General features: G+C 44.9%; 1 protein-coding gene across 1 annotated transcript; it reads left to right on the top strand.

The window, feature by feature from the left end:
• The first annotated feature begins 5,955 nt into the window (after window positions 1-5,955).
• LOC129521879 (CD209 antigen-like protein 2) lies at window positions 5,956-9,175 on the top strand. The gene is made up of 8 exons (XM_055343762.1): window positions 5,956-6,023; window positions 6,172-6,246; window positions 6,372-6,458; window positions 6,742-6,804; window positions 7,111-7,188; window positions 7,403-7,554; window positions 8,200-8,312; window positions 8,719-9,175. Exons 1-8 carry the CDS (start codon window positions 5,984-5,986, stop codon window positions 8,858-8,860), a joined length of 750 nt encoding a protein of 249 aa, XP_055199737.1. The 5' UTR covers window positions 5,956-5,983; the 3' UTR covers window positions 8,861-9,175.
• The last annotated feature ends 2,086 nt before the right edge of the window (window positions 9,176-11,261 follow it).

Here is an 11,261-nt window from a genome sequence, read left to right as displayed (position 1 = left end):
TGAAACACGGCCCCCCTCCCTCTATTCACTGACATATTGTCTGTGGTGCTTTCATGTTACAATGGCAGAGTTGAGTAGTTGTGGCAGAGACTGTATGATTTACAAAGCCAAAAAATATTTACTATGTGGCCCTTTTTTTTTTAAAGATTTTATTTATTTGTTCATGAGAGACACACACACACACACACACACACAGAGAGAGAGAGAGAGGCAGAGACACAGGCAGAGAGAGAAGCAGACTCCATGCAGGGAGCCCGATGCGAGACTCGATCCTGGGTCTCCAAGATCACATCCCGGGCTGAAGGCAGGCGCTAAATCGCCGAGCACCCAGGCTGCCCATATGTGGCCCTTTTTAAAGAAAATGTTTGGCAACCCTTGGTCTAGAAAGTTACATTCTGGGGAAGACAGATAGTGGACAGATCAACAAATTTTGAGCCTGAATCTGGCCCCCTCTTCCATCCCTTGGACTCCCTAAATCTAAATCTGAGAGGCAGCATTATCAAACCCCTCCTTTCTCTCTCTCTCTCTCTCTCTCTCTCTCTCTCTCTCTCTCTCTTTTGAGCTGGTTGGAGTTTGAGACACAGACATAAATGAAGATGATGTGCTTCCTTGCTCTGTCCCCCAGTTCCAGCATTCATGGGCAGGTGACATAATCTCTGAACCTCTTTTTGTTCTTAGGTAAAATGCAAACAATAGTAGCTATGTTATGGAATTGTTATGGAAATTGACTGAGATCATGTCCAAAAAGCATTTAGCATAAAAACAGTGCTCAAGGAATGCTGGTCAGATTTTTACTTCTCACTAAAATGTAGAAGGACCCAGAAGACCCTCACTTTCAACTAGAAAAACCCATTCTTTTCAATAGAGCTAGTTATGAGTGGTGATTGCAAGCAAATTTTGATGAGCTGGTTTTCAGAGATAAAACAAGCCCTTCATAGGTGAGTTAAGAGCCATGGCAGCTTCCATACCAGGGGGCAGGTGGACACCAGCTCTGGGTATGAGAGGGCTTCCAAGGATAGGGAGGTGTTTAGGGCACAGAAGAAATCAGCTAGTTCTTGGATGAAAAGAGCAAAATGTTTAAGCTGGTGGGCACTAGAGTGTTGGAGTCCAAATGTGGTGAGGAGGGCATCCACGCAGAGGGATGAACTGTATGGGGTGTCAGAGCCCGAGTAAGGTAAGAAGGACAACAAACCAGTTTGTCTATCTGGTGCAAGAAGTCAATGTCCAAGCACAGTAAGGAAGACATCCATACAGAGCAGAGGATGGTGGTAGAAAAGGGAGATTGGTAACATATGGGGGAATTAAACAAACAAATAAATAAATAAATTCAGGATAATGGGAACCAGGTTTCCCAACATCAGAGGATGTTTAAAAAGTTGAATGGAGAGAAAGCTAGAATGAACCCTATTGTATTTAATTGGAGGCGTTGATGTGAAATCATGGTTTTGAAAATATTTGGAGAAATGTGTGTGTGTGTGTGTGTGTGTGTGTGTGTGTGTTCCCATTTATCTACTGAGAGGTCCTGGGACCAATGATACTTCAATAACAATGAGCACACGCAGGTCTTAGTTTCTGAATGCCATTCTCTGCTTAAAAGCAACCAGGGTCCTTTGGAAAAAATGGCTGGTTCTAGAATTTGGACAGAGAAAGCCTGAAACATCTAATTACACCAGAAAGGAAGTGTTGGAGGAGGTCATCAGGAGGATATGGTCACCAATTGACCTGTGAGCTGGACTTGGGCACTCAGAGGCTCCTCACCCCCTTTCCAATCCTTGGAATGTGGGGTCCACTTGCCTTCTCCATTCCCAGAGGCTGCCCCAAGCACATAGCCTGGAAATAGTGATGTGGTGCTGAGTCCATCTGGATGATATTTGTGAATGAATCCTGTTAAGGCCTCTGCATAAACTTGTCAGATTCTGGTGGGCAAGTATGGAGATCTGCTCATCTTACAAACACCCAAGAAAACCTCTTATGTAATTCCTTTGAGTTAAAGCTACTACCTACCAATCTGGAGTGGCCTGCTTCTTTCTTCTTTTTCTCCCTGCCCTATGTGTATGGGGACCAGTTTCAGATTTTACCCAGGGAAATTCCTGAGGTTTGCAAACCAACAGGAAGGAAAACTGATTAGCAAAATAACGGATAGACAGATGTCAAAGGACACAGAAGCCGGTACGAAAGGCTTCCACTGGCCAAATCAAAGACAATTTAAGCATCAAAAATATGGGGGTGGGGGGTGGGAGGAGAAAATAAGATCAGCAAAAATGGCAGAGTAAATTTCTATAAAAGCAATGGAATAAACTGCAAAATTTGTCAGAATCAGCATCTTTTGAACTCTGGAAATCAACCAAAATCTTACAATAATTCAGGGAGCATTTAGTCAAGAAAAACAGCTGGATCTCAGTAAAGAACAGTGAGCTCAGTGGAATTTTAACTTACCCTAGTTCCATTCACCACTCTCCAACTCAGAAGTTGCCTTGCAAAATAACAGCCTACATTGCTGGTACTAGAGGGAGAACACAGCTGTAGCTCTTGAAAATCCTCATTGCCAAAGAAAAATAATTATTTGAGCTGTCTACTGGTTCCCTGGAAGACTCATACTTGAAAGGCTAGTCTTTAATTGACCTTGTTTGAACTTGCCCAGTGCCAAAAGCCTCTCCCCAGCAGACACTTGTCAAATATCTTAACATGACAGCTGTATGAGGTGATGGAGGCAAATAATAGCCTAATCACAAATCTCAAAAGGAAAATTTAAGGAGTTACATGTCCTTAGGGGCTTTGAAAATTTCTGATATATCTTGGGATCTGAAAGGTCACCTGTAAGCATAGGGCTTTGTTCTTGGCCAGGAAAAGCGAGGAAGGCCTAAGCTCTCACTTCTGGCTGACTTTAAGGTTCTGTGAAAGCAGGAAATGAAGGCTAAGACAGAGCCTCAAACTTTCTGGCTGCACGTTGCAGTTGTGTCTGAACATACAAAGACCCTCAGCAGAGACTGGGAGACTTTCAGAGACATTCTGGAAAATGTCTATCCAACCATCAGCTAACTTCTTTTTTTTTTTTTTTTTAAGATTTTATTTAGGGCATCCCAGGTGGCTCAGCGGTTTGGCGCCTGCCTCCGGCCCAGGGCGTGACCCTGGAGACCTGGGATCGGGTCCCACGATGAGCTCCTGCATGGAGCCTGCTTCTCCCTCTGCCTGTGTCTCTGCCTCTCGCTCTCTTTCTCTCTGTGTGTCTCTCATGAAAAAATAAATAAAATATTTTTAAAAAAAAGATTTTATTTATTCATTCGTGAGAGACACAGTGTGAGAGAGACAGAGGCAGAGAGAGAAGCAGGCTCCATGCAGGGAACCCGATGTGGTACTCGATCCTGGGACTCCAGGATCACGCCCTAGGCTGAAGGCTGGCGCTCAACCGCTGAGCCACCCAGGCGTCCCTATCAGTTAACTTCTAAGCTGAGTAGAGATTTTAGTGGGTATACATGGCAGAGGATATAGACTTAGCAGAATTTGTTCAGAAAAGTAATTGAACAAATAGAAACAACTGAAACAGCAGCAACAGCAAACCTTTAGGAGGAGGGAAGATCTGGTTTCCATAGTTGTCATATTACTCAGTGTCCATTTTTCAACAAAAATATTATGAGACATACAAAGAAATAAGGAAATATTACCTGTACACGGCGGGGGGCAGTGAATAAAACTGTTCGTGAGAAAGCACCCATGTTGAAGTTACTAAATATTCTAAATTAGCTGTTTTAATATGTTCAAAGAGCTAAAGGATAACATGTGTAGTGAACTAAAGAAAGATAAGAGAACAGGGGCACCTGGCTGGCTCTGTTGGTGGAACTTACGACTCTTGATCTCAGACTTGCAAGCTTGAGCCCCACATTGGGTGTAGAGATTACTTAACACCTTTCGAAAAGTATGAGAACAGGGCACCTGGGTGGCTCAGCAGTTGAGCGGCTGCCTTTGGCTCAGGTCATGATCCCAGGATCCTGGGGTCAAGTCCCACATCAGGCTCCCTGCAGGGAACCTGCTTCTCCCTCTTCCTGTGTCTCTGCCTCTCTGTGTATCTCTCATGAATAAATAAAATAAAATATAAAAAAATCCATAGAGACAAATATTAGTGGTTTTTGGGTGTGGTGGAGAGGGAAGTGAGGAAAGGGAGTAACTACTTAATGAATATAGGGTTTCCTTTTGGTGTGATGAAAATATTCCAGAATTAGACAGTGGTGATGGTTGCACAACATCCACAACACTGCGAATGCACTAAATGCTACTGAATTGTACAGTTTAAATGGTAAATTTTGTGTTATGAGTATTTCACTACAAAAAAAGAAATGAGTCTTTCAGGATGAAGTAATAGAACACTAGATGGTAACTCAAATACACATGAAGAAATAAAGAGCTCCCATAAAGGTAACTACATAGGTAAATATAAAGACAGTATAAATGTAATTTTATCCCCCATCTGATTTGAAATACTGTATAATGCAGTAATTAGAAATCTAAGTTGATTGGCACACATATATGGAAATGTAATTTGTGATAATAGCAACATAAAGGGAGGTCAAGTGGAACTATACAGGAGCAAAGTTTTGTATACCATTAAAATTAAGTTGGTATTGGGCACCTGGGTGGTTCAGTGCTTGAGTGTCTGACTCAGGGCTCAATCATGATCCTGGGGTCCTGAGATGAAGTCCTGCATCAGCCCCCCCTCTCCGCCCCAGGGAGCCTGCTTCTCCCTCTGCCTGTGTCTCTGCCTCCCTCTGTGTGTCTCTCATGAATAAATAAATAAATCTTAAGAAAAAAAAAAACTAAGTTGGTATTAATCTCACCTAGATTGTTATAAATTAAGATGTTAATAGTAATCTCCAAGGCAACTACTAAGAAAACAATTCAAAAATAGAATAAAAGAATCAAGATAATTAAAATGATACACTAGAAAATATCAACTTAATATAAGAAAAGGTAGGACTGGAGGAACTGAGGACCAAAAAGAGACATAAGATATATAAAAAACAAAAATCAAAATGGAAGATATAAACCCTACCTTATCATGAATTACATTAAATATAAATGAACCAAAAATCTCCAATTAAAAAGTAGAGATTGACAGAGGGGATAAAAAGATGATCCAGTTATATGCTGTCAGCAAGACAAAAGAGAGAGAGTAATGTATAACCAATTGAATCAGGTTCGGAAATCAGGAGTCCACACATACACAAATTGAGAGTTTGATACACACAGTTTCAAAGTGACTCTCTACAAAATACTAAGGAATTACAAAGGAGAAAAGAGTAACTGCTTAATGTACTGCTTAAGTAGGGACTCAGAGGTCCACCTGCCAGCGTCCGACTCTGAGCCCCGTCACTTACAAGCTGTGTGACCTCAGGCAGTTGCTTTCCCTCTCTGTTTCTCAGTTTCCCCATCTGTAAAGCAGGGTAATACCTGTGTCCTTTTCATAGCGTTATTGTGAGAGCTGTCAGCCAAAGATCACCAGGAACATACCTGTTGAACAAATCCAAATTTATTACTTATTTCCACAAGGGAGAACACACACCATGGGGAAGCGTGAGGCACATGCTAAGTGCTGTTACTACTGAGTATCTGTTATTAGAATAGGCAATGTATACCCACGACCAGGACACTATATTAAACCTCACAAGAACAGTATGAGGCAGGGCAATTGTCCTATTTTACAACTGAGATTCTTGACAAGGCAAGGCCAATGGTCACAGGACTAAATGGGGGTTGGAGAAGTGCCTTCAGACACCAGAGTTGACCACGCAGCTCTTGTCCCTACCCTCAGTGACCTCTTTTACAGTTGTGTCAGCACTCCATTCCTCCATCCAATTTTCTGATAGAAGGCAATGTCCTGTTCCTTGTCTTCTTCCTGATTGGGGAGGGATGTTCCTGGGGAGGAGCTGCAGGGCCATCACGTGGGGTTATAAAAACCACAGTCTGGAGAGGAGCAGGAGAGAAGAGGAGAATGGCAGAGATGTGTGACCCCAAGGAGCCGGGTGACCCGGGTGAGGCTGAGCCCCCACTCTGGGATGGTGGGAGGGAGGGCAGGGTTCCAGTATCCTAGGGGAGTTGGGTCTAGCCTCCAGCTTGCAGTCCTAACAACAGGACTTGGCAGGCTTCAAAGCTCAGCTGAATGTGTTCTGTCCTGTTCAGAAGAGGAGATGTTTGGGGGCCAGAGAACAACTAAAAAGTACACGGGACTACTCAGGAGCTCAAGGAGCTTGCCAGGTACAGGGGTGGTTCAAGAGCAAGTATCTGGGGAAGGGGCAGCTGGGAGGCCCCATCCAATGTGCGTGGGTGGGGCAAGTTCTGTCCCTGAGAACCTTGGTTCTACCCATTTGCTGGTCCTGCAGGGTGTCTGACCCAGGCCCATCTGCCTCTGCTGCTGCTTCTCATCTCTTTGGGTTTCTTCATGCTCCTGGTGACCACCCTGGTTCAAGGTGAGTCAGGGGATAAGGGCCTGGAGTCTTGGGTCCTTTTAGGTCTTTACCCTATTCCACAGTCCTCAAAACCTCTAGGGCTTGGGCATCTGAGCTGCACATAGATTTCTGTGTGATGGTGGGCTGGTTCCTACCCCTCTCTGAGCCTGTTTCTTCAGCTGTGAGATGCAGCTCATCTTCCTCCACAGGGAACTTAGGCACCCAGAAACCTCAAAACCAGATTCAACACAGGGTCAGGCCTACAGTTGGTGCTAAAAAAGGGGAATTATCTGCTTTGTTGTAGTCTCCAGGATTCGCCAATCCCTACAGAAAGAGACATGGGACCATCAGGAGAACCCCAGTCAAGGTGAAGGGCTAGACTCTGGATTCAGGGCAGGAGAGGGCTCAGAGGCTGTGTGACCTTGAATGAGCCACCACCTGTCCTCTCACCCCTGCACCCCCCACCCCATACAGTTGAAGTCTGGGGAGGAGACTGGATCCCTCAATGAGACCCTGGGGGCAATGTTGGGCAAGTCATTCTCTGAGTCTCAGTCTTTTTATTTGCATAATGGATTCTTGGGGTCACAGTGAAATCTATAGATATGTTCTCATGGGGCCCTCTCTGCACTAAGCACACACTAGGTGCCTAATAATTAAAGTCCCCTTATTTCAGTGGATGTTTCTCAGAAGTGGACACGATCAGACCTGGATGAGATCCTCCAGCAGCTAACCTGGATGAATGCCACCCTGGGTAAGGGTCAGACACCAAGGTCAGGAGGGAGTTTTGGGATCACAGGTGGGACTGGAACTCGCTTTCCATGGCTCCTGGCCTGAGGAGGGCAAGGCAGAGCTAGGATCTTTCACATGGGTTTCTTGGGGACTGATCTGACAGCTGAACATAGGGTTCCCAAGATCTGATGCAAGTGCTGGGGGCCTGTCTGTCCCAATCCCACTCTCCTCCCCAGCTGGCCTGTGCCGCCCCTGTCCCTGGAAATGGGAACTCTTCCAGGAAAGCTGCTACTTCTTCTCCCAGACCCAAAACACCTGGAAAGAGTCCATCTCCGCATGTCAGAACTTGAGGGCCCAGCTGGTGATCATCAATAGCACTGAGGAGCAGGTGCGCTGGGCAGAGTTCCCATCTGGGGCAGGACCATGTGTCAGCAAAAAGTCTTCTGTCCCTCTTCTGCTCTCTGAGAGACGGAGGACCAGGGGGAGGTGAGGTGACAAGATGGGCAGGGAAGGCCCCCTCCAGGGGACCCACCGTGGGCTTGGGAAGGTTATGTGAGAGAAGAACCTGCATGAGAGAATCCCGTCTGTGGATAGAAAGGGAACTCAGAGCACTCCTGAGACCACACAATCTCTCCCCAGACCCGAAACTGAGACACAAGCTAACACATTTTTTTTAAAGATTTTATTTATTTATTCATTAGAGACACACAGAGAGAGAAGCAGAGACATAGGCAGAGGGAGAAGCAGGCTCCATGCAGGGAACCTGATGTGGGACTTGATCCCAGGACCCCGGGACCACGCCCTGAGCCAAAGTCAGACACTCAGCCTCTGAGCCACCCAGGCGCCCCAGCGAACACATTTCTACCCGGATACACACATTAACACACAGACACAGCATACATACAATTTAAGGAAGGGCTGTAGGCTGGACCTTAGAAGGTCTTCCATGGAGGGCAGGGGACAACCGTGGGAATATGGGCAGACATGGGGAGGGTGACATCTTGCTGCTCCCCCCGCCCTCCCACCCCACCAGAAATTTCTGAAGTCTTGGAATACGAGAAATAACCAGCGCACCTGGATTGGTCTCAGTGACCACCACAATGAGGGTTCCTGGAAATGGGTGGACAACACTCCCCTCCAACTCAGGTGACCTCCCAGAGGAAATGGCCCAGAAGGGGGTGGGCAGGGAAACCCAATCCAGGGTGCTTAGATTCTGGGATTGGAAAGGATCACCCGAGGAGCTTGGTGGAGATGCAGAGTCCTGGCTCCATCCCAGGATGGGAGAGTCTGATTCTATAAATCTAGGCATGGGCCCAGGAACCTGCATTTATTATTATTTTTTTTTTACTTTGCCAGAGGTGATTCTGATGGAAGTGGTGTTTGAACCCTTATTTTGAAAGCACTGCCTCTGAATCCTCACCACTCTCTGGCTGGTACTTGGACTTTTGCTCCCCAAGGCCAGGAACTAGCTCTTCCGAGGGTGGGTTGGGGGTTGGGGGACTGGTGGGCTCTGAGTCGAGTAGGGGGCTTTTAGCTCTGATGGTGTTCACAGCTTCTGGAAAGAAGGGGAACCCAACAACCATGGAGACGAGGACTGTGTAGAATTGTACAGTGATGGCTGGAATGATAACAAATGTAGTACGGAAAACTTCTGGATCTGCAAGAAGCCCTCGTCCCCCTGCCCTGGCCCCTGAGAGCCATTGCTCTCCAGACCCCACCAGTCTCCAGAGATCAGGCAGCCTGGGTATGTGTTCTGCTGGTTTCTCTCTGGTCCCATTCTTTCAGCTTCTCTCTCTGGTGAATTCTATCCTCCTCCTGCATGGAGGTCTTTGAGATCCAGAGAGAGAGAGAGAGAGAAAGAGAGAGTCTGAGGCCCCCCCCTTCTCTTTTAAGTTCTGTCTCTCCATGGGCTGTAGACCTCTCCCCTCTTCTGTTGATGGTCTCAGCCCCCCAGCCCCCCATGACATCCCCTTAATAAAGTCGCACATTGCATCATGTGCTCCTTTGAACTTATGTCTATTTTTTTGCCACCCTTTCAGTTACTATAGTTTTATACTATATACTATACTTTCTACTTTATGTTTTATACTATAGTTTTATATATTATGTTTCACATAAACTAAGACATTGTTGTCTTTCAGTATGTGTCTCTCTACTACTGTGTATTTTATTTCTCAGATACGGTTTTGAATTAATTTGTAATTTTGGTTGGGAATATACCTATATACCTATAGGTATGAACATGTCTGTGTGTCTATCAATGTGTTCATTCATTACGGAACACATCATCTCTTTTTAAGGTACCTTTAAAATGTTCTTTGTGACTTTCTTCATACAATTTTTTTTTATTTCTCATACAAATTTTTAAAGAACAGAGACGCCTGGGTGGCTCCGTGGTTGACTGTCTGCCTTTGGCTCAGGGCATGATCCCAGGGTCCCAGGATCGAGTCCCGTATCAGGCTCCCCATGGGGAGCCTGCTTCTCCCTCTGCCTGTGTCTCTGCTTCTCTCTCATGCATAAATAAATAAAATCTTTTAAAAAACCCAAAATTTTGGGATCCCTGGGTGGCGCAGCGGTTTGGCGCCTGCCTTTGGCCCAGGGCGCGATCCTGGAGACCCGGGATCGAGTCCCACGTCGGGCTCCCGGTGTATGGAGCCTGCTTCTCCCTCTGCCTGTGTCTCTGCCTCTCTCTCTCTCACTGTGTGCCTATCATAAATAAATAAAACAAAAAAAAAATCTTTAAAAAAAATAAAAAATAAAAAACCCAAAATTTTAAAGAACATTATTTCTAAATATGTGCGTTAATCTCCTATTGGTATTGTAGTAAATTACCACAAGCTTAGTGGCTTAAAACAGCACAAATGTATCGTTTACAGTTCCCCAGGTTCAGCCCCTTATTGTCTATGGTCCTTAACCTTTTTGACAAGTACTGGTCAATTATTCTACAAACTGTCCCTCAATTTGAGTTCATCTGTGTTGTTGGGTTGTTTTTTTTTCCCTTTTGTTTTGTTTTGTTTCTCTCTCATAATCAGACTGAAGTTAGTTATCCTTTTCTGGCAAAGATACCACAGAGGAGGTGTTGTGTCCATCCTAGCGCCTCATCTTGAGGGTTACATGGTGTCAGTATGTCTTGTCTTTTTATTGGCTATGTTAACCACAGTTACTTGGTTAAGGTGGTGCCTGCCAGTTTACTTCATTGTTAAGTTAATATTTTCCCCTTGGTAGTGAATACATATCTTGTGAGGACATATTTTGAGACTTTGAAAATATTCCATTTTTTGTAAAATTCTCATCCACTCATTTTGGCAGCCATCGGTGGATCATCTGTGGCAATTATTATTGTGGGTTTTTTTAGTAGAGATTTTTTTTTAAAGATTTTATTTATTTATTCATGAGAGACAGAGAGAGAGAGAGGCAGAGACACAGGCAGAGGAGAAGCAGGCTCCATGCAGGGAGCCTGATGTGGGACTCGATCCTGGGTCTCCAGGATCATGCCCTGGGCTGAAGGCAGCGCTAAGGCACTGAGCCATCCAGGCTGCCCAGTAGTGATTTTCTTAATTATTCTATCTTTATTTATTTATTTTAAGATTTTATCTTTACAATATCTTTACACCCAACGTGGCACTCCAACTCATGACCCTGAGACCGAGTGTTGCTCACACCACCGACTGAGCTAATACATAACATTTTGAGGAACTACCAAAGTGTTCTCCACAGTGGTCACATCATTTTACACTTCCATTTATTTATACATTCACTGATTTCTTTAGATCAGTATGGGTCAAAGATATTTATTTTATTCCATGGGTTATAGTCCAACACAATCATTTTAAAAATTTTTAAAAGTAATCCCTACACCCAGTGTAGGGCTTGAACTCATGACCCCAAGATCAAGAGTCACGCAGTCCACTGACTGAGCCAGCCAGGTGCCCCACATTCATTTCTTTTCTTGCTTAATTGTTCCAGCTTCGGCCAATTGGAATGCCTTCAGGTTTACATCTTGTTTTTCCCTAGCCCCAGATCTGGGGTCAACCAGTCCTATAGTGAGCTCTGGTTCCTTTTTTTTTTTTCAAGAGATGATACTAAGAACCAAGA

The sequence above is a fragment of the Nyctereutes procyonoides genome, unplaced genomic scaffold (genome assembly GCF_905146905.1).
Source record: "Nyctereutes procyonoides isolate TBG_1078 unplaced genomic scaffold, NYPRO_anot_genome, whole genome shotgun sequence".
NCBI classification, from domain to species: domain Eukaryota; kingdom Metazoa; phylum Chordata; class Mammalia; order Carnivora; family Canidae; genus Nyctereutes; species Nyctereutes procyonoides.
Note: the sequence above shows the minus strand (reverse complement) of the source record. Positions and strands in the feature narration are given on the sequence as shown.